This window comes from Heterodontus francisci, chromosome 28 (genome assembly GCF_036365525.1).
Source record: "Heterodontus francisci isolate sHetFra1 chromosome 28, sHetFra1.hap1, whole genome shotgun sequence".
NCBI classification, from domain to species: Eukaryota; Metazoa; Chordata; class Chondrichthyes; order Heterodontiformes; family Heterodontidae; genus Heterodontus; species Heterodontus francisci.
This window is the reverse complement of record NC_090398.1, coordinates 1,711,267-1,735,510: the sequence shown is the minus strand read 5'-3', so window position 1 is coordinate 1,735,510 and position 24,244 is coordinate 1,711,267. Positions and strand designations below refer to the sequence as shown.

The 24,244-nt window shown below is 50.7% G+C and overlaps 1 protein-coding gene across 1 annotated transcript in view; it reads left to right on the top strand.

Annotated features, from left to right (window-relative positions):
- LOC137385188 (calcium-binding protein 2-like) overlaps positions 1-23,909 on the top strand; it is a 61,215-nt gene extending 37,306 nt beyond the window's left edge. The window contains exons 2-6 of the mRNA XM_068060175.1: positions 2,611-2,641; positions 13,367-13,501; positions 19,960-20,069; positions 20,614-20,761; positions 22,917-23,909. Of these exons, the coding sequence (XP_067916276.1) occupies positions 2,611-2,641; positions 13,367-13,501; positions 19,960-20,069; positions 20,614-20,761; positions 22,917-22,942 (450 nt within the window). The 3' untranslated portion in view covers positions 22,943-23,909. The remainder of the gene's footprint in view (positions 1-2,610; positions 2,642-13,366; positions 13,502-19,959; positions 20,070-20,613; positions 20,762-22,916) is intronic.
- Positions 23,910-24,244: the final 335 nt, after the last annotated feature.

Below are 24,244 nucleotides of genomic sequence, written 5' to 3'. Positions count from 1 at the left end.
AGTGTTACACTAAGGGGTGTCGGGTATATCAGAGATGTTACACTAACGGGTGTGGTGTATATCAGAGTGTTACAGTGAGTGGTGTCGGGTATATCAGAGTGTTACACTAAGGGGTGTCGGGTATATCAGAGTGTTACACTAACGGGTGTGGTGTATATCAGAGTGTTACAGTGAGTGGTGTCGGGTATATCAGAGTGTTACACGAAGGGGTGTCGGGTATATCAGAGTGTTACACTAAGGGGTGTCGGGTATATCAGAGTGTTACACTAACGGGTGTCGGGTATATCAGAGTGTTACACTAACGGGTGTGGTGTATATCAGAGTGTTACACGAAGGGGTGTCGGGTATATCAGAGTGTTACACTAACGGGTGTCGGGTATATCAGAGTGTTACACTAACGGGTGTGGTGTATATCAGAGTGTTACACTAATGGGTGTGGGGTATATCAGAGTGTTACACTAAGGGGTGTCGGGTATATCAGAGTGTTACACTAACGAGTGTGGTGTATATCAGAGTGTTACAGTGAGTGGTGTCGGGTATATCAGAGTGTTACACGAAGGGGTGTGGTGTATATCAGAGTGTTACAGTGAGTGGTGTCGGGTATATCAGAGTGTTACACTAAGGGGTGTCGGGTATATCAGAGTGTTACAGTGAGGGGTGTGGGATATATCAGAGTGTTACACTAACGGGTGTGGGGTATATCAGAGTGTTACACTAATGGGTGTGGGGTATATCAGAGTGTTACACTAAGGGGTGTCGGGTATATCAGAGTGTTACAGTGAGTGGTGTCGGGTATATCAGAGTGTTACAGTGAGGGGTGTGGGATATATCAGAGTGTTACACTAAGGGGTGTCGGGTATATCAGAGTGTTACAGTGAGGGGTGTGGGATATATCAGAGTGTTACACTAAGGGGTGTCGGGTATATCAGAGTGTTACAGTGAGGGGTGTGGGATATATCAGAGTGTTACACTAACGGGTGTGGGGTATATCAGAGTGTTACAGTGAGGGGTGTGGGATATATCAGAGTGTTACACTAACGGGTGTGGGGTATATCAGAGTGTTACACTAAGGGGTGTCGGGTATATCAGAGTGTTACAGTGAGGGGTGTCGGGTATATCAGAGTGTTACAGTGAGGGGTGTGGGATATATCAGAGTGTTACACTAACGGGTGTGGGGTATATCAGAGTGTTACACTAACGGGTGTGGGGTATATCAGAGTGTTACACTAACGGGTGTCGGGTATATCAGAGTGTTACACTAACGGGTGTGGTGTATATCAGAGTGTTACAGTGAGGGGTGTGGGATATATCAGAGTGTTACACGAAGGGGTGTCGGGTATATCAGAGTGTTACACTAACGGGTGTCGGGTATATCAGAGTGTTACACTAACGGGTGTCGGGTATATCAGAGTGTTACACTAACGGGTGTGGTGTATATCAGAGTGTTACAGTGAGGGGTGTCGGGTATATCAGAGTGTTACAGTGAGGGGTGTGGGATATATCAGAGTGTTACACTAACGGGTGTGGGGTATATCAGAGTGTTACACTAACGGGTGTGGGGTATATCAGAGTGTTACACTAAGGGGTGTCGGGTATATCAGAGTGTTACACTAACGGGTGTGGTGTATATCAGAGTGTTACAGTGAGTGGTGTCGGGTATATCAGAGTGTTACACTAACGGGTGTGGTGTATATCAGAGTGTTACACTAAGGGGTGTCGGGTATATCAGAGTGTTACACGAAGGGGTGTGGTGTATATCAGAGTGTTACACTAAGGGGTGTCGGGTATATCAGAGTGTTACACTAAGGGGTGTCGGGTATATCAGAGTGTTACACTAACGGGTGTGGTGTATATCAGAGTGTTACAGTGAGTGGTGTCGGGTATATCAGAGTGTTACACTAACGGGTGTGGTGTATATCAGAGTGTTACAGTGAGTGGTGTCGGGTATATCAGAGTGTTACACTAACGGGTGTGGTGTATATCAGAGTGTTACACTAACGGGTGTGGTGTATATCAGAGTGTTACAGTGAGTGGTGTCGGGTATATCAGAGTGTTACACTAACGGGTGTGGTGTATATCAGAGTGTTACACTAAGGGGTGTCGGGTATATCAGAGTGTTACACGAAGGGGTGTGGTGTATATCAGAGTGTTACACTAAGGGGTGTCGGGTATATCAGAGTGTTACACTAACGGGTGTGGTGTATATCAGAGTGTTACAGTGAGTGTTGTCGGGTATATCAGTGTGTTACACTAACGGGTGTGGTGTATATCAGAGTGTTACACTAACGGGTGTGGTGTATATCAGAGTGTTACACTAACGGGTGTGGTGTATATCAGAGTGTTATACGAAGGGGTGTGGTGTATATCAGAGTGTTACAGTGAGTGGTGTCGGGTATATCAGAGTGTTACAGTGAGGGGTGTGGTGTATATCAGAGTGTTACAGTGAGTGTTGTCGGGTATATCAGAGTGTTACACGAAGGGGTGTCGGGTATATCAGAGTGTTACACGAAGGGGTGTGGCTTGCATCGATCAAGTTCCCAACCTATCATTTTCAAAGATAACACATCTTTTCGTGTCTCATTTGTTGAACACTATCTTCTCTCTCTTTAGGACCGGGAATTGACACCAGAGGAGATTGAAGGTGGGTTCAAGTCAAATAAAACCTTGTAGTTTCCCAGTTTATCAATCTTTTCCCCTTCATTCTCCTTGTACACAATCCCAATGGATCAAACCCCTTCCCGTTCACTCCCATTGTACACAATCCCAATGGATCAAACCCCTTCCCATTCACTCCCATTGTACACAATCCCAATGGATCAAACCCCTTCCCATTCACTCCCATTGTACACAATCCCAATGGATCAAACCCCTTCCCGTTCACTCCCATTGTACACAATCCCAATGGATCAAACCCCTTCCCATTCACTCCCATTGTACACAATCCCAATGGATCAAACCCCTTCCCATTCACTCCCATTGTACACAATCCCAATGGATCAAACCCCTTCCCGTTCACTCCCATTGTACACAATCCCAATGGATCAAACCCCTTCCCATTCACTCCCATTGTACACAATCCCAATGGATCAAACCCCTTCCCATTCACTCCCATTGTACACAATCCCAATGGATCAAACCCCTTCCCATTCACTCCCATTATACACATTCCCAATGGACTCAAATCCCTTCCCATTCACTCCCATTGTACACATTCCCAATGGATGAAACCCCTTCCCATTCACTCCCATTATACACAATCCCAATGGACCCAAACCCCTTCCCATTCACTCCCATTGTACACATTCCCAATGGATGAAACCCCTTCCTGTTCACTCCCATTGTACACATTCCCAATGGATCCAATCCCTTCCAATTCACTCCCATTGTACTCAATCTCAATGGATTAAACCCCTTCCCATTCACTCCCATTATACACAATCCCAATGGATCAAACCCCTTCCCATTCACTCCCATTGTACACATTCCCAATGGATGAAACCCCTTCCTGTTCACTCCCATTGTACACATTCCCAATGGATCCAATCCCTTCCAATTCACTCCCATTGTACTCAATCTCAATGGATTAAACCCCTTCCCATTCACTCCCATTATACACAATCCCAATGGATCAAACCCCTTCCCATTCACTCCCATTGTACACATTCCCAATGGATGAAACCCCTTCCTGTTCACTCCCATTGTACACATTCCCAATGGATCCAATCCCTTCCAATTCACTCCCATTGTACTCAATCTCAATGGATTAAACCCCTTCCCTTTCAATCCCATTGTACTCAATCCCAATGGATCAAACCCCTTCCCGTTCACTCCAATTGTACACAATCCCAATGGATCAAACCCCTTCTCATTCACTCCTATTGTACACAATCCCAATGGATCCAATCCCTTCCAATTCTCTCCCATTGTACACAATCCCAATGCATTAAACCCCTTCCCATTCACTTCCATTGTCCGCAATCCCAATGGATCAAACCCCTTCCCATTCACTCCCATTGTACACAATCCGAATGGATCAAACCCCTTCCCATTCACTCCCATTGTACAAAATCCCAATAGTTCAAACCCCTTCCCATTCTCTCCCATCGTACACAATCCCAATGGATCAAACCCCTTCTCATTCACTCCTATTGTACACAATCCCAATGGATCCAATACCTTCCAATTCACTCCCATTGTACTCAATACCAATGTATTAAACCCCTTCCCATTCACTCCCATTGTGCATAATCCCAATGGATCAAACCCCTTCTCATTCACTCCTATTGTACACAATCCCAATGGATCCAATACCTTCCAATTCACTCCCATTGTACTCAATACCAATGTATTAAACCCCTTCCCATTCTCTCCCATTGTCTGCAATCCCAATGGATCAAACCCTTTCCCATTCACTCCCATGTACACAAACCCAATGGATCAAACCCCTTCCCGTTCACTCCTATTGTACAAAATCCCAATAGTTCAAACCCCTTCCCATTCACTTCCATTGTACAAAATCCCAATGGATCAAACCCCTTCCCATTCACTCCCATTGCACACAATCCGAATGGATCAAACCCCTTCCCATTCACTCCCATTGTACAAAATCCCAATAGTTCAAACCCCTTCCCATTCACTTCCATTGTACAAAATCCCAATGGATCAAACCCCTTCCCATTCACTCCCATTGCACATAGTCCCAATGGATCAAACCCCTTCCCATTCACTCCCATTGCACACAATCCCTATGGACCCAAACCCCTTCCCATTCACTCCCATTGTACACAATCCCAATGGATCAAACCCCTTCCCATTCACTCCCATTGCACATAGTCCCAATGGATCAAACCCCTTCCCATTCACTCCCATTGCACACAATCCCTATGGACCCAAACCCCTTCCCATTCACTCCCATTGTACACAATCCCAATGGATCAAACCCCTTCCCATTCACTCCCATTGCACACAATCCCTATGGACCCAAACCCCTTCCCATTCACTCCCATTGTACACAATCCCAATGGATCAAACCCCTTCCCATTCACTCTCATTGTACACAATCCCAATGGACCCAAACCCCTTCCCATTCACTCCCATTGCACACAATCCCTATGGACCCAAACCCCTTCCCATTCACTCCCATTGTACACAATCCCAATGGATCAAACCCCTTCCCATTCACTCTCATTGTACACAATCCCAATGGACCCAAACCCCTTCCCATTCACTCCCATTGCACACAATCCCTATGGACCCAAACCCCTTCCCATTCACTCCCATTGTACACAATCCCAATGGATCAAACCCCTTCCCATTCACTCCCATTGCACACAATCCCTATGGACCCAAACCCCTTCCCATTCACTCCCATTGCACACAATCCCTATGGACCCAAACCCCTTCCCATTCACTCCCATTGTACACAATCCCAATGGACCCAAACCCCTTCCCATTCACTCCCATTGCACACAATCCCTATGGACCCAAACCCCTTCCCATTCACTCCCATTGCACACAATCCCTATGGACCCAAACCCCTTCCCATTCACTCCCATTGCACACAATCCCAATGGACCCAAACCCCATCCCATTCACTCCCATTGTACACAATCCCAATGGACCCAAACCCCATCCCATTCACTCCCATTGTACACATTCCCAATGGATGAAACCCCTTCCTGTTCACTCCCATTGTACACATTCCCAATGGATGAAACCCCTTCCTGTTCACTCCCATTGTACACATTCCCAATGGATCCAATCCCTTCCAATTCACTCCCATTGTACTCAATCTCAATGGATTAAACCCCTTCCCTTTCAATCCCATTGTACTCAATCCCAATGGATCAAACCCCTTCCCGTTCACTCCAATTGTACACAATCCCAATGGATCAAACCCCTTCTCATTCACTCCTATTGTACACAATCCCAATGGATCCAATCCCTTCCAATTCTCTCCCATTGTACACAATCCCAATGCATTAAACCCCTTCCCATTCACTTCCATTGTCCGCAATCCCAATGGATCAAACCCCTTCCCATTCACTCCCATTGTACAAAATCCCAATAGTTCAAACCCCTTCCCATTCTCTCCCATCGTACACAATCCCAATGGATCAAACCCCTTCTCATTCACTCCTATTGTACACAATCCCAATGGATCCAATACCTTCCAATTCACTCCCATTGTACTCAATACCAATGTATTAAACCCCTTCCCATTCACTCCCATTGTGCATAATCCCAATGGATCAAACCCTTTCCCATTCACTCCCATGTACACAAACCCAATGGATCAAACCCCTTCCCGTTCACTCCTATTGTACAAAATCCCAATAGTTCAAACCCCTTCCCATTCACTTCCATTGTACAAAATCCCAATGGATCAAACCCCTTCCCATTCACTCCCATTGCACACAATCCGAATGGATCAAACCCCTTCCCATTCACTCCCATTGTACAAAATCCCAATAGTTCAAACCCCTTCCCATTCACTTCCATTGTACAAAATCCCAATGGATCAAACCCCTTCCCATTCACTCCCATTGCACATAGTCCCAATGGATCAAACCCCTTCCCATTCACTCCCATTGTACACAATCCCAATGGATCAAACCCCTTCCCATTCACTCCCATTGCACATAGTCCCAATGGACCCAAACCCCTTCCCATTCACTCCCATTGCACACAATCCCTATGGACCCAAACCCCTTCCCATTCACTCCCATTGTACACAATCCCAATGGATCAAACCCCTTCCCATTCACTCCCATTGCACATAGTCCCAATGGATCAAACCCCTTCCCATTCACTCCCATTGCACACAATCCCTATGGACCCAAACCCCTTCCCATTCACTCCCATTGTACACAATCCCAATGGATCAAACCCCTTCCCATTCACTCCCATTGCACACAATCCCTATGGACCCAAACCCCTTCCCATTCACTCCCATTGTACACAATCCCAATGGATCAAACCCCTTCCCATTCACTCTCATTGTACACAATCCCAATGGACCCAAACCCCTTCCCATTCACTCCCATTGCACACAATCCCTATGGACCCAAACCCCTTCCCATTCACTCCCATTGTACACAATCCCAATGGATCAAACCCCTTCCCATTCACTCTCATTGTACACAATCCCAATGGACCCAAACCCCTTCCCATTCACTCCCATTGCACACAATCCCTATGGACCCAAACCCCTTCCCATTCACTCCCATTGTACACAATCCCAATGGATCAAACCCCTTCCCATTCACTCTCATTGTACACAATCCCAATGGACCCAAACCCCTTCCCATTCACTCCCATTGCACACAATCCCAATGGACCCAAACCCCTTCCCATTCACTCTCATTGTACACAATCCCAATGGACCCAAACCCCTTCCCATTCACTCCCATTGCACACAATCCCAATGGACCCAAACCCCTTCCCATTCACTCTCATTGTACACAATCCCAATGGACCCAAACCCCTTCCCATTCACTCTCATTGTACACAATCCCAATGGACCCAAACCCCTTCCCATTCACTCCCATTGCACACAATCCCAATGGACCCAAACCCCTTCCCATTCACTCCCATTGTACACAATCCCAATGGATCAAACCCCTTCCCATTCACTCCCATTGCACACAGTTCCAATGGACCCAAACCCCTTCCCATTCACTCCCATTGTACACAATCCCAATGGATCAAACCCCTTCCCATTCACTCCCATTGCACACAATCCCAATGGATCAAACCCCTTCCCATTCACTTCCATTGCACACAGTTCCAATGGATCAAACCCCTTCCCATTCACTCCCATTGTACACAATCCCAATGGACCCAAACCCCTTCCCATTCACTCCCATTGTACACAATCCCAATGGACCCAAACCCCTTCCCATTCACTCCCATTGCACACAATCCCTATGGACCCAAACCCCTTCCCATTCACTCCCATTGTACACAATCCCAATGGACCCAAACCCCTTCCCATTCACTCCCATTGCACACAATCCCTATGGACCCAAACCCCTTCCCATTCACTCTCATTGTACACAATCCCAATGGATCAAACCCCTTCCCATTCACTCTCATTGTACACAATCCCAATGGATCAAACCCCTTCCCATTCACTCCCATTGTACACAATCCCAATGGATCAAACCCCTTCCCATTCACTCCCATTGTACACAATCCCAATGGATCAAACCCCTTCCCATTCACTCCCATTGTACACAATCCCAATGGATCAAACCCCTTCACATTTTCTCCCATTGCACACAATCCCTATGGACCCAAACCCCATCCCAGTCACTCCCATTGTACACAATCCCAATGGATCAAACCCCTTCCCATTCACTCCCATTGTACACAATCCCAATGGATCAAACCCCTTCCCATTCACTCCCATTGTACACAATCCCAATGGATCAAACCCCTTCCCATTCACTCCCATTGTACACAATCCCAATGGATCAAACCCCTTCCCATCCATTCCCATTGTACACAATCCCAATGGATCAAACCCCTTCCCATTCACTCCCATTGTACACAATCCCAATGGATCAAACCCCTTCCCATCCATTCCCATTGTACACAATCCGAATGGATCAAACCCCTTCCCATTCACTCCCATTGCACATAATCCCAATGGATCAAACCTCTTCCCATTCACTCCCATTGTACACAATCCCAATGGATCAAACCCCTTCCCATCCATTCCCATTGTACACAATCCGAATGGATCAAACCCCTTCCCATTCACTCCCATTGCACATAATCCCAATGGATCAAACCTCTTCCCATTCACTCCCATTGTACACAATCCGAATGGATCAAACCCCTTCCCATTCACTCCCATTGTACACAATCCCAATGGACCCAAACCTCTTCCCATTCACTCCCATTGTACACAATCCCAATGGACCCAAACCCCTTCCCATTCACTCCCATTGCACATAATCCCAATGGATCAAACCTCTTCCCATTCACTCCCATTGTACACAATCCGAATGGATCAAACCCCTTCCCATTCACTCCCATTGTACACAATCCCAATGGACCCAAACCTCTTCCCATTCACTCCCATTGTACACAATCCCAATGGACCCAAACCTCTTCCCATTCACTCCCATTGTACACAATCCCAATGGACCCAAACCCCTTCCCATTCACTCCCATTGTACATAATCCCAATGGACCCAAACCTCTTCCCATTCACTCCCATTGTACACAATCCCAATGGATCAAACCCCTTCCCATTCAGTCCCACTGTACACAATCCCAATGGATCAAACCCCTTCCCATTCAGTCCCACTGTACACAATCCCAATGGATCAAACCCCTTCCCATTCACTCTCATTGTACACAATCCCAATGGACCCAAACCCCTTCCCATTTACTCCCACTGTACACAATCCCAATGGATCAAACCCCTTCCCATTCACTCTCATTGTACACAATCCCAATGGACCCAAACCCCTTCCCATTCACTCTCATTGTACACAATCCCAATGGACCCAAACCCCTTCCCGTTCACTCTCATTGTACACAATCCCAATGGACCCAAACCCCTTCCCGTTCACTCCCACTGTACACAATCCCAATGGACCCAAACCCCTTCCCATTCACTCTCATTGTACACAATCCCAATGGACCCAAACCCCTTCCCATTCACTCTCATTGTACACAATCCCAATGGACCCAAACCCCTTCCCGTTCACTCCCACTGTACACAATCCCAATGGACCCAAACCCCTTCCCATTCACTCCCACTGTACACAATCCCAATGGACCCAAACCCCTTCCCCATTCACTCCCATTGTACACAATCCCAATGGACCCAAACCCCTTCCCATTCACTCCCATTGCACACAATCCCTATGGACCCAAACCCCTTCCCATTCACTCCCATTGTACACAATCCCAATGGACCCAAACCCCTTCCCATTCACTCCCATTGCACACAATCCCTATGGACCCAAACCCCTTCCCATTCACTCTCATTGTACACAATCCCAATGGACCCAAACCCCTTCCCATTCACTCTCATTGTACACAATCCCAATGGACCCAAACCCCTTCCCATTCACTCCCATTGCACACAATCCCTATGGACCCAAACCCCTTCCCATTCACTTCCATTGCACACAATCCCAATGGACCCAAACCCCTTCCCATTCACTCCCATTGCACACAATCCCTATGGACCCAAACCCCTTCCCATTCACTCTCATTTTACACAATCCCAATGGACCCAAACCCCTTCCCATTCACTCCCATTGTACACAATCCCAATGGACCCAAACCCCTTCCCATTCACTCTCATTGTACACAATCCCAATGGACCCAAACCCCTTCCCATTCACTCCCATTGCACACAATCCCTATGGACCCAAACCCCTTCCCATTCACTTCCATTGCACACAGTTCCAATGGATCAAACCCCTTCCCATTCACTCTCATTGTACACAATCCCTATGGACCCAAACCCCTTCCCATTCACTCTCATTGTACACAATCCCAATGGACCCAAACCCCTTCCCATTCACTCCCATTGTACACAATCCCAATGGACCCAAATGCCTTCCCATTCACTCTCATTGTACACAATCCCAATGGACCCAAACCCCTTCCCATTCACTCCCATTGTACACAATCCCAATGGACCCAAACCCCTTTCCCATTCACTCCCATTGCACACAATCCCAATGGACCCAAACCCCTTCCCATTCACTCCCATTGTACACAATCCCAATGGATCAAACCCCTTCCCATTCACTTCCATTGTACAAAATCCCAATGGACCCAAACCCCTTCCCATTCACTTCCATTGTACACAATCCCAATGGATCAAACCCCTTCCCATTCACTTCCATTGTACAAAATCCCAATGGACCCAAACCCCTTCCCATTCACTCCCATTGTACACAATCCCAATGGATCAAACCCCTTCCCATTCACTCCCATTGTACACAATCCCAATGGATCAAACCCCTTCCCATTCACTCCCATTGCACACAATCCCAATGGACCCAAACCCCTTCCCATTCACTCTCATTGTACACAATCCCAATGGATCAAACCCCTTCCCATTCACTCCCATTGCACACAATCCCAATGGACCCAAACCCCTTCCCATTCACTCTCATTGTACACAATCCCAATGGATCAAACCCCTTCCCATTCACTCCCATTGCACACAATCCCAATGGACCCAAACCCCTTCCCATTCACTCTCATTGTACACAATCCCAATGGACCCAAACCCCTTCCCATTCACTCCCATTGTACACAATCCCAATGGACCCAAACCCCTTCCCATTCACTCTCATTGTACACAATCCCAATGGACCCAAACCCCTTCCCATTCACTCTCATTGTACACAATCCCAACGGACCCAAACCCCTTCCCATTCACTCCCATTGCACACAGTTCCAATGGATCAAACCCCTTCCCATTCACTCCCATTGCACACAGTTCCAATGGACCCAAACCCCTTCCCATTCACTCCCATTGCACACAGTTCCAATGGATCAAACCCCTTCCCATTCACTCCCATTGCACACAGTTCCAATGGATCAAACCCCTTCCCATTCACTCCCATTGCACACAGTTCCAATGGACCCAAACCCCTTCCCATTCACTCCCATTGTACACAATCCCAATGGACCCAAACCCCTTCCCATTCACTCCCATTGCACACAGTTCCAATGGACCCAAACCCCTTCCCATTCACTCCCATTGTACACAATCCCAATGGACCCAAACCCCTTCCCATTCACTCCCATTGTACACAATCCCAATGGATCAAACCCCTTCCCATTCACTCCCATTGCACACAGTTCCAATGGATCAAACCCCTTCCCATTCACTCCCATTGTACACAATCCCAATGGATCAAACCCCTTCCCATTCACTCCCATTGCACACAATCCGAATGGATCAAACCCCTTCCCATTCACTCCCATTGTACACAATCCCAATGGACCAAACCCCTTCCCATTCACTCTCATTGTACACAATCCCAATGGACCCAAACCCCTTCCCATTCACTCCTATTGTACACAATCCCAATGGATCAAACCCCTTCCCATTCACTCCCATTGTACACAATCCCAATGGATCAAACCCCTTCCCATTCACTCCCATTGCACACAATCCCAATGGATCAAACCCCTTCCCATTCACTCCCATTGTACACAATCCCAATGGACCAAACCCCTTCCCATTCACTCCCATTGTACACAATCCCAATGGATCAAACCCCTTCCCATTCACTCCCATTGTACACAATCCCTATGGACCCAAACCCCTTCCCATTCACTCCCATTGCACACAATCCCTATGGACCCAAACCCCTTCCCATTCACTCCCATTGCACACAATCCCTATGGACCCAAACCCCTTCCCATTCACTCCCATTGCACACAATCCCTATGGACCCAAACCCCTTCCCATTCACTCCCATTGCACACAATCCCAATGGATCAAACCCCTTCCCATTCATCCCATTGTACACAATCCCAATGGACCCAAACCCCTTCCCATTCACTCCCATTGTACTCAATACCAATGTATTAAACCCCTTCCCATTCACTCCCATTGTACACAATCCCAATGGACCCAAACCCCTTCCCATTCACTCCCATTGTACACAATCCCAATGGATCAAACCCCTTCCCATTCATCCCATTGTACACAATCCCAATGGATCCAAACCCCTTCCCATTCACTCCCATTGTACACAATCCCAATGGATCAAACCCCTTCCCATTCACTCCCATTGCACACAATCCCAATGGACCAAACCCCTTCCCATTCACTCCCATTGTACACAATCCCAATGGATCAAACCCCTTCCCATTCACTCCCATTGCACATAGTCCCAATGGATCAAACCCCTTCCCATTCACTCCCATTGTACACAATCCCAATGGACCAAACCCCTTCCCATTCACTCCCATTGCACACAATCCCAATGGACCAAACCCCTTCCCATTCACTCCCATTGTACACAATCCCAATGGATCAAACCCCTTCCCATTCACTCCCATTGCACACAATCCCAATGGACCAAACCCCTTCCCATTCACTCCCATTGTACACAATCCCAATGGATCAAACCCCTTCCCATTCACTCCCATTGCACATAGTCCCAATGGATCAAACCCCTTCCCATTCACTCCCATTGTACACAATCCCAATGGATCAAACCCCTTCCCATTCAGTCTGGGTGGGAAGTGGAAGTAAATGTGTTTCTGGAGGGAGAGAGAGAGCGAGAGTGAATGGGAGAGGTTAGTGTTGGTGTACCAGATGGTACCGTGTTTTGCTTCTCACCATTATGATATTGATCTCATCCAGAACTTCGGGAAGCGTTTAAGGAGTTTGACAAGGATAAGGATGGTTTCATTAACTGCAAGGACCTCGGCAACTGCATGAGGACCATGGGATACATGCCAACTGAGATGGAACTTATCGAACTGTCCCAGATTATTAGTAAGTCACACTCCATATAATATTTAGATACAGTGTCGAGCTCCCTCTACATTACCCTGACAGTGTCCCCCCCCCCCGCCACTTTATACCCAGTGTCAGCATCGAGTGCTCCCAGGACAGGTACAGTACGGGTTAGATACAGTGTAGAGCTCCCTCTACATTACCCTGACAGTATGTCCCCCCCACTTTATACCCAGTGTCAGTATCGAGTGCTCCCAGGACAGGTACAGTACGGGTTAGATACAGTGTCGAGCGCCCTCTACATTACCCTGACAGTGTGTCCCCCCCACTTTATACCCAGTGTCAGCATCGAGTGCTCCCAGGACAGGTACAGTACGGGTTAGATACAGTGTAGAGCTCCCTCTACATTACCCTGACAGTGTGTCCCCCCACTTTATACCCAGTGTCAGCATCGAGTGCTCCCAGGACAGGTACAGTACGGGTTAGATACAGTGTAGAGCTCCCTCTACATTACCCTGACAGTGTGTCCCCCCCACTTTATACCCAGTGCCAGCATCGAGCACTCCCAGGACAGGTACAGTACGGGTTAGATACAGTGTAGAGCTCCCTCTACATTACCCTGACAGTGTGTCCCCCCACTTTATACCCAGTGTCAGTATCGAGTGCTCCCAGGACAGGTACAGTACGGGTTAGATACAGTGTAGAGCTCCCTCTACATTACCCTGAAAGTGTGTCCTCCCCACTTTATACCCAGTGTCAGTATCGACTGCTCCCAGGACCGGTACAGTACGGGTTAGATACAGTGTAGAGCTCCCTCTACATTACCCTGAAAGTGTGTCCTCCCCACTTTATACCCAGTGTCAGTATCGACTGCTCCCAGGACAGGTACAGTACGGGTTAGATACAGTGTAGAGCTCCCTCTACATTACCCTGACAGTGTGTCCCCCCCACTTTATACCCAGTGTCAGCATCGAGTGCTCCCAGGACAGGTACAGTACGGGTTAGATACAGTGTAGAGCTCCCTCTACATTACCCTGACAGTGTGTCCCCCCCCACTTTATACCCAGTGCCAGCATCGAGCACTCCCAGGACAGGTACAGTACGGGTTAGATACAGTGTAGAGCTCCCTCTACATTACCCTGACAGTGTGTCCCCCCCCCACTTTATACCCAGTGTCAGTATCGAGTGCTCCCAGGACAGGTACAGTACGGGTTAGATACAGTGTAGAGCTCCCTCTACATTACCCTGAAAGTGTGTCCTCCCCACTTTATACCCAGTGTCAGTATCGACTGCTCCCAGGACCGGTACAGTACGGGTTAGATACAGTGTAGAGCTCCCTCTACATTACCCTGAAAGTGTGTCCTCCCCACTTTATACCCAGTGTCAGTATCGACTGCTCCCAGGACAGGTACAGTACGGGTTAGATACAGTGTAGAGCTCCCTCTACATTACCCTGACAGTGTGTCCTCCCCACTTTATACCCAGTGTCAGTATCGACTGCTCCCAGGACAGGTACAGTACGGGTTAGATACAGTGTAGAGCTCCCTCTACATTACCCTGACAGTGTGTCTCCCCCACTTTATACCCAGTGTCAGCATCGAGTGCTCCCAGGACAGGTACAGTACGGGTTAGATACAGTGTAGAGCTCCCTCTACATTACCCTGACAGTGTGTCCCCCACTTTATACCCAGTGTCAGCATCGAGTGCTCCCAGGACAGGTACAGTACGGGTTAGATACAATGTAGAGCTCCCTCTACATTACCCTGACAGTGTGTCCCCCACTTTATACCCAGTGTCAGCATCGAGTGCTCCCAGGACAGGTACAGTACGGGTTAGATACAGTGTAGAGCTCCCTCTCCATTACCCTGACAGTGTGTCCCCCCCCCCCCCCCCCACTTTATACCCAGTGTCAGTATCGAGTGCTCCCAGGACAGGTACAGTACGGGTTAGATACAGTGTAGAGCTCCCTCTCCATTACCCTGACAGTGTGTCCCCCCCCCCCCCCCACTTTATACCCAGTGTCAGCATCGAGTGCTCCCAGGACAGGTACAGTACGGGTTAGATACAATGTAGAGCTCCCTCTCCATTACCCTGACAGTGTGTCCCCCCCCCCCCCCCCACTTTATACCCAGTGTCAGTATCGACTGCTCCCAGGACAGGTACAGCACGAGTTAGATACAGTGTAGAGCTCCCTCTCCATTACCCTGACAGTGTGTCCCCCCCACTTTATACCCAGTGTCAGCATCGAGTGCTCCCAGGACAGGTACATCTGTCGCTTGTCCCCTGGGCATCAGGCATCGATGGGCTCCTGCCTCTGTGGAGTACAGAGAGTTGAGAGTGGACAGTGTACCTTGGTGAGAACAGATAGAGAGAGAGCCATTGGAATGCATTGGAGATTCAGCGAGACCCCCATCCACCTTTATTCCTATCAAACTCCATCAATAAAACAACCTGATTTAAATTACCTTTCCCTTCTCTCTTTGGTTCATTCTGTCTGTCTCCCTCACTCGCTTTCATTTTCACTCTCTATCTCTTTCTCTATCTCTGTCTAACTCTCTCTCTCTTTCTAAATCTCGTTTCCCCTCTTTATCTTCATTCCTGCTCTTTCTCTGTACCTCTCGCCAATTTTCTCTCCCTCATTGTCTCTGTCTCCCTCTATCTTGATTTCACACTCTTTATATCTTTCATTATATCTGTCTATCTATCTGTCTCCCTCCATCATTCTCTATTGCTAATTCTCTCTCTCTCCCTCTCTCTGTCACTCACATTCTGTCTCTCCCTCTCTCGCTGTCTCACTCCTTCTGTCTCTATCTCTTTCTTTCTGTCTCTCTGTCTTTATCTCTATATATCTCTATCCCTCTCTTCCTCCATCTCTATGTCTCTCTATCTCCGTGTCTCTTGCTATCTCTTTCTCTCTATCCCTTCCCATATCTCTCTTTCTGTCTCTATCCCCGACTGCCTCTTTCTCTTCCCTCTCTGACCCCCCTTTCTCACTTTCTCCTTCCCCCCCACTCCCACTCCCTCTTTCTCTCTCTCTCCCACCATCCCTCTCTCTCCCCACTCTCTACAATTCTCTCTCTCTCTGCCCCTCCCCTCATCCTCTCTGTCTCCCCTCCCCCGTTCTCTCTCTCTCTCCGCTCTCTCCCCCCTCCTCTCTCGTCTCCTCTCTCCTCATCTCTCCTCACACTCCCCTCCTCTCTCTCTCTGTCTCCCCCTGCCCTCTCTCCCCACCCCGTCCCACTCTGTCTCTCCCCTCTCTCTCCCCCTCCTCTCTCTCTCTCCCCTCCCTCTCTCTCCCCACCCCCGTCCCACTCTCTCTCTCCCTCTCTCTCTCCCTCCTCTCTCTCTCTCCCCTCCCTCTCTCTCCCCTCCTCTCTCTACCCTCCTCTGTCTCTCTCTCTCTCACTCCTCTCTCTCCCCTCCTCTCTCTACCCCCCTCTCTTTCCCCTCCTCTCTCTCCCTTCCTCTCTCTCTCTCCCCTCTCTCTCGCCCCCACCCCTCTCTCTCCCCTCCTGTCTCTCCCTTCTTCTCTCTCTCTCTCTCTCCCCTCCTCTCTCTATCCTCCTGTCTCTCTCACTCCCCTCCCTCTCTCTACCCTCCCTCTCTCTCCCCTCCTCTGTCTCTCTCTCTCTCTCTCTCTCTCTCCCTCCTCTCTCCCCTTCCTCTCTCTCCCCTCCCTCTCTCTCCCTTCCTCTCTCTCCCCTCCTCTGTCTCTCTCTCTCTCTCTCTCTCCCTCCTCTCTTTCCCCTCCTCTCTCTCCCTTCCTCTCTCTCTCTCTCCCCTCTCTCTCTCCCCCACCAATCTCTCTCCCCTCCTGTCTCTCCCTTCTTCTCTCTCTCTCTCTTTCCCCTCCTCTCTCTACCCTCCTGTCTCTCTCACTCCCCTCCCTCTCTCTCCCCTCCCTCTCTCTCCCCTCCTCTCTCTCCCCTCCTCTGTCTGTCTGTCTCTCTCTCTCTCTCCCTCCTCTCTCTCCCCTCCTCTCTCTCCCCCCCTATCTTTCCCCTCCTCTCTCTCCCTTCCTCTCTCTCTCTCTCCCCTCTCTCTCCACCCCCTCTCTCTCCCCTCCTCTGTCTCTCTCTCTCTCTCTCCCTCCCTCCTCTCTCTCCCCTCCTCTCTCTCCCCCCCTCTCTTTCCCCTCCTCTCTCTCCCTTCCTCTCTCTCTCTCTCCCCTCTCTCTCTCCACCCCCCCTCTCTCCCTTCCTCTCTCTCTCTCCCCTCCCTCTCTCTCCCCACCCCGTCCCACTCTCTCTCTCCCTCTCTCCCCTCTCTTTCCCCTCCTCTCTCTCTCCCCTCTCTCTCTCCACCCCTCTCTTTCCCCTCCTCTCTCTCTCCCCTCCTCTCTCTCCCCTCCCTCTCTCTCCCTTCCTCTCTCTCTCTCTCCCCTCTCTCTCTCCACCCTCCCTCTCTCCCTTCCTCTCTCTCTCCCTTCTCCCTCTCCACCCCCCCTCTCTCTTCCCTCCTCTCTCTCTCCCCTCCCCCTCTCTCCCTTCCTCTCTCTCTCTCCCCTCTCTCTCTCCCCCTCTCTTCCTTCCTCTCTCACCCCCTCCTCTCTCTCTCTCCCCTCCCTCTCTCTCCCCTCCTCTCTCTCCCCCCTCTGTCTCTGTCTCTCTCTCTCTCTCTCCCTCCTCTCTCCCCCCTCTCTTCCTTCCTCTCTCACCCCCTCCTCTCTCTCTCTCCCCTCTCTCTCTCCCCCCCTCTCTTTCCCCTCCTCTCTCTCTCCCCTCCTCTCTCTCCCCTCCCTCTCTCTCCCTTCCTCTCTCTCTCTCTCCCCTCTCTCTCTCTACCCTCCCTCTCTCCCTTCCTCTCTCTCTCCCTTCTCCCTCTCCACCCCCCCTCTCTCCCTTCCTCTCTCTCTCTCCCCTCCCCCTCTCTCCCTTCCTCTCTCTCTCTCCCCTCTCTCTCTCCCCTCTCTTCCTTCCTCTCTCACCCCCTCCTCTCTCTCTCTCCCCTCCCCCTCTCTCCCTTCCTCTCTCTCTCTCCCCTCTCTCTCTCCCCCCTCTCTTCCTTCCTCTCTCTCCCCTCCTCTGTCTCTGTCTCTCTCTCTCTCCCTCCTCTCTCTCCCCTCCTCTCTTCCCCTCCTCTCTCTCCCTTCCTCTCTCTCTCTCTCTCCCCTCTCTCTCTCCACCCCCCCTCTCCCTTCCTCTCTCTCTCTCCCCTCCTCTCTCTCCCTTCCTCTCTCTCTCTCTCTCCCCTCTCTCTGCCCACCCCATCCTACTCTCTCTCTCCCTCTATTCCCTCTCTCTCCCCCTCCTCTCTCTCTCTCCCCTCTCTCTCTACACCCCCTCTCTTTCCCCTCCTCTCTCTCTCCCCTCCTCTCTCTCCCCCCCTTCTCTTCCCCCCCTTTCCTTCCTCTCTCTCTCTCCCCTCTCTCTCTTCCCCTCCTCTCTCTCCCTTCCTCTCTCTCTCTCCCCTCTCTCTCTCTCCCTTCCTCTCTCTCTCTCTCTCCCCTCTCTCTCTCTCCCCTCCCTCCCTCTCCCTTCCTCTCTCCCTCTCTCCCCTCTCTCTCTCTCCCTTCCTCCCTCTCTCTCCCCTCTCACTCTCCACCCCCCCTCTCTCCCTTCCTCTCTCACTCTCCCCTCCCCCTCTCTCCCTTCCTCTCTCTCTCTCCCCTCCTCTCTCTCTCCTCCTCTGTCTCTCTCTCTCTCCCCTCTCTCTCTCCTCCCCCTCTCTCTCTCCTCCCCCTCTCTCCCTTTCTCTCTCTCTTTCCCCTCCCCTCTCTCCCCTCTCTCTCTCTCCTTCCTCCCTCTCTCTCCCCTCTCACTCTCCACCCCCCCTCTCTCCCTTCCTCTCTCACTCTCCCCTCCCCCTCTCCCCTCCTCTCTCTCTCTCCCCTCCTCTCTCTCTCCTCCTCTGTCTTCTCTCTCTCCCCTCTCTCTCTCCTCCCCCTCTCTCTCCCCCTCCCTCCCTCTCCCTTCCTCTCTCCCTCTCTCCCCTCTCTCTCTCTCCCCTCCCTCTCTCTCCCTTCCTCTCTCTCTCTCCCCTCTCACTCTCCACCCCCCCTCTCTCCCTTCCTCTCTCTCTCTCCCCTCCCCCTCTCTCCCTTCCTCTCTCTCTCTCCCCTCCTCTCTCTCTCCTCCTCTGTCTCTCTCTCTCTCTCCCCTCTCTCTCTCCTCCCCCTCTCTCTCTCCTCCCCCTCTCTCCCTTTCTCTCTCTCTTTCCCCTCCTCTCTCCCCCTCCTCTCTCTCTCTCCCCTCCTCTCTCTCTCCTCCTCTGTCTCTCTCTCTCTCTCCCCTCCTCTCTCTCTCCTCCTCTGTCTCTCTCTCTCTCCCCTCTCTCTCTCCTCCCCCCTCTCTCTCTCCTCCCCCTCTCTCCCCCTCCTCTCTCTCTCTCCCCTCCTCTCTCTCTCCTCCTCTGTCTCTCTCTCTCTCTCCCCTCTCTCTCTTTCCCCTCCTCTCTCTCCCTGCTCTCTCTCTCTCCCCTCCTCTCTCTCTCCTCCTCTGTCTCTCTCCTCCCCCCACCTCCCGGCCCCCTCTTCCCTCTCTTTCTCTATCCTGTAGCCGGTGGCCGAGTTGATTTCGAAGACTTTCTGGACCTGATGGCTCCCAAGCTGTTGGCTGAGACGGCAGACATGATTGGGATGAAGGAACTGGGCGATGCCTTCAGAGAGGTGAGGGGTGCGGCCTGGCAGGGACAACGACAATCACATGCCCACAGCGAGAGGTTAACTGTTAGTGATTGAGGTGACCGACCAGTGTTGGGAGCTTGCTGGGTGCAAATTGGGTGCTCTCTTTCCATCATTGCAACAAGTGGCAGCGGACCCCAACGACCTCATTGGCTGGAATGTTTTCGGGGATGTCCTGAGATGGGGACAGGGGCTGCAGAGGAGGAGGGAGCAGGGGAATGAGGGCTAGAAGGAGGCGGAGCAGGCGAGGGAAGGAGAGAGGAGATATGGAGGGGAGGGAAACGGGGGCCGAGGAGAGAAGGGAGTGGAGGGAAAGCGGAGGGGAGGGAGAGGAGGCAGGGGAGGGGAGGGAGAGGAGGCGGGGGAGGGGAGGGAGAGGAGGAAGGAGATGCATGGGAGAGGAGGGGGAGGGAGGAAAGAGGAGGTGGAGGGAAGGGGAATGGGAGCAGAAGGAGGAAGGGAAGAGGAGGAGACAGAGGAGGGAGAACGTGGAGGAGGGGAGGCCAACTGCCTGTGTTTTTGCCTCCAGTTTGATACCAATCGTGATGGGCGGATCAGTACGGCCGAACTCTGGGAAGCCATGAAGAAACTCATGGGTGAACAGTTACCCTCGAGGGAGATCGAGGAGATCCTGAGGGATGTGGACCTGAATGGTGATGGGTTAGTGGACTTTGAGGGTAAGTCACAGAGCAGGGGGTGAGGGGTTGGAGAGGAATGGGACTGAACGGTGTCATTGAGTCTATGTGCTCAGTGACCGACATCCATGTTTCTCTCACCAGGGACTCGATCAGCTTCTTATCACCAGACGGTTCATGACCTTTGCATGGTATTTGACCCCGGGTTGAGCTTCCCAGCTCGGATTCACACCATCAATAAGGACACGTATTTCCAACTCTGTAACATCGTCCAACTCCACCCCGTCTCTGCTCACCTGCTGCTGAAACACTCCCTATCTCTGTAAACTCATCCAGACCCTAAAACACTCCCTATCTCTGTAAACTCATCCAGACCCTACAACCCTCCCTATCTCTGTAAACTCATCCAGACCCGAAAACACTCCTATCTCTGTAAACTCATCCAGACCCTAAAACACTCCCTATCTCTGTAAACTCATCCAGACCCTAAAACCCTCCCTATCTCTGGAACCTCCTCCAGCCCCTACAACCCTCCCTATCTCTGTAAACTCATCCAGACCCTAAAACCCTCCCTATCTCTGGAACCTCCTCCAGCCCCGACAACCCTCCCTATCTCTGTAAACTCATCCAGACCCTAAAACACTCCCTATCTCTGTAAACTCATCCAGACCCTAAAACCCTCCCTATCTCTGGAACCTCCTCCAGCCCCTACAACCCTCCCTATCTCTGTAAACTCATCCAGACCCTAAAACACTCCCTATCTCTGTAAACTCATCCAGACCCTAAAACACTCCCTATCTCTGTAAACTCATCCAGACCCTAAAACACTCCCTATCTCTGTAACCTCCTCCAGCCCCAACAGCCCTCCCTATCTCTGTCACCTCCTCCAGCCCCTACAACCCTCCCTATCTCTGTAAACTCATCCAGTCCCTACAACCCTCCCTATCTCTGTAATCTCCTCCAGCCCCGACAACCCTCCCTATCACTGTAACCTCCTCCAGCCCCGACAACCCTCCCTATCTCTGTAATCTCCTCCAGCCCCGACAACCCTCCCTATCACTGTAACCTCCTCCAGCCCCGACAACCCTCCCTATCTCTGTAATCTCCTCCAGCCCCTACAACCCTCCCTATCTCTGTAAACTCATCCAGCCCCTACAACCCTCCCTATCTCTGTAAACTCATCCAGCCCCTACAACCCTCCCTATCTCTTTAACCTCCTCCAGCACCTACAACCCTCCCTATCTCTGTAACCTCCTCCAGCCCCTACAACCCGCCCTATCACTGTAATCTCCTCCAGCCCCGACAACCCTCCCTATCTCTGTAACCTCCTCCAGCACCTACAACCCTCCCTATCTCTGTAACCTCCTCCAGCCCCTACAACCCTCCCTATCTCTGTCACCTCCTCCAGCCCCTACAACCCTCCCTATCTCTGTAATCTCCTCCAGCCCCTACAACCCTCCCTATCTCTGTAAACTCCTCCAGCCCCTACAACCCTCCCTATCTCTGTAATCTCCTCCAGCCCCTACAACCCTCCCTATCTCTGTAACCTCCTCCAGCCCCTACAACCATCCCTATCTCTGTAACCTCCTCCAGCCCCTACAACCCTCCCTATCTCTGTAATCTCCTCCAGCCCCTACAACCCTCCCTATCTCTGTAACCTCCTCCAGCCCCTACAACCCTCCGAGATCTCTGCGCTCCTCCAATTCCGGCCTCTTGAGCATCCCCCGATTCTAATCTCTCCACCATTGGTGGCCGTGCCTTCAGCTGCCTGGGCCCTAAGCTCTGGAATTCCCTCCCTAAACCTCTCCGCCTCGCTCTCTCCTCCTTTAAGGCGTTGCACTTTCGGAGGGTCAGTACTGAGGGAGTGCTGTACTGTCGGAGTGTCAGTACTGAGGGAGTGCTGTACTGTCGGAGTGTCAGTACTGAGGGAGTGCTGCACTGTCGGAGGGTCAGTATTGAGAGAGGACTGGCAGGGTCGGAGGGAGGTCCGCCTGTGGCTGAGATTAATTCCTCACCCAAGATCCAGAAAATGGATGATCTTGGTCAATTATGCCCTTGCTCATGGTGGGATCTTGCTGTGTGGAAATTGCACAGTTCCAGCCGTGCAGCAATGGCTACACCTGATCCACTGTAAAGCATTTTGGGACACCCGAGATGGTGAATGCTGCCTTACAATTCTCTCTCTTTTCTTCCTCAGAGTTTGTGCGTATGATGTCTCGCTAGCTGGCCATTGGGGGCTGCCAATGAGGTAGGCCCTCAGGAACCGTGAGAAGTCATTTGTCGCAAAATGACTCACTCCTTCAGGACAATGGGTGGCCTTTGAGTTGAGGGAGTGGACAGTCACTCGTGTTTCAGCACTGATCGCAACATTGGAGGCACAGTTTCGCAATGGATGGACGAGAAACGAGGAGGGTTGCTTTGGGCGGTGATCCCTGTGGGCAAGGCCTTGTTTTCTCCAATCACGCCGAGGCCCAGTGTCCAACCCAAAGGGCTCCACATCCACCAAACCCCACTAACCAGCGGCCAGTCCAGGCCAGCTCCGCTCACTCTCTCGCCCCACCACGTGCGGGACAGTTGGCATCTTGTCCCATCGACCAGACCGCATCTCCCAGCCCAAGCTTCCGGCAAATTCTGTGGCTGCTGGCAAACAGTTTGAGGAGTTTCTCACGCAGCCCATGGTCCACGGCCTCCAGCAATGAACCAGGAGGAGACATCCGTCTCACGATCACTCTTATCACAAATTTCACCCGGGGGACTCCAACCCATTAGGGACCCTGTTTAAAGAGGGAGTCTCTCCATCAGGGAGCCTGTTTAAAGAGGGAGTCTCTCCGTCAGGGACCCTGTTTAAAGAGGGAGTCTGTCTGTCAGGGATCCTGTTTAAAGAGGGAGTCTCTCCGTCAGGGACCCTGTTTAAAGAGGGAGTCTCTCTGTCAGGGATCCTGTTTAAAGAGGGAGTCTCTCCGTCAGGGACCCTGTTTAAAGAGGGAGTCTCTCCGTCAGGGACCCTGTTTAAAGAGGGAGTCTCTCTGTCAGGGACCCCTTCTCATGAAGGTCCTTTCTCATCGATTCTCCTGTATGTTTCACGGCTATGGTTTTGCTGGAACTCTGGATTTTGATTCTGTCTCTCGCTCATAACCTCTCCATATTATGATATCTGTCTCATACTTTGTCATATCTTTGAATTAAATGATTTGGGATCTTGCTTTTGGCATCTTAATTCCATTAATTGACAAATGCTTTGCACAGTTCAATGTCCATATCACACTGGGAGTTACTGTTTAGAGTTCCGGTCTCTGTATCACACTGGGAGTTACTGTGCACAGTTCCGGTCTCCATATCACACTGGGAGTTACTGTGCACAGTTCCGGTCTCCATATCACACTGGGAGTTACTGTGCACAGTTCCGGTCTCCGTATCACACTGGGAGTTACTGTGTACAGTTCTGGTCTCCATATCACACTGGGAGTTACTGTGCACAGTTCCGGTCTCCATATCACACTGGGAGTTACTGTGTACAGTTCTGGG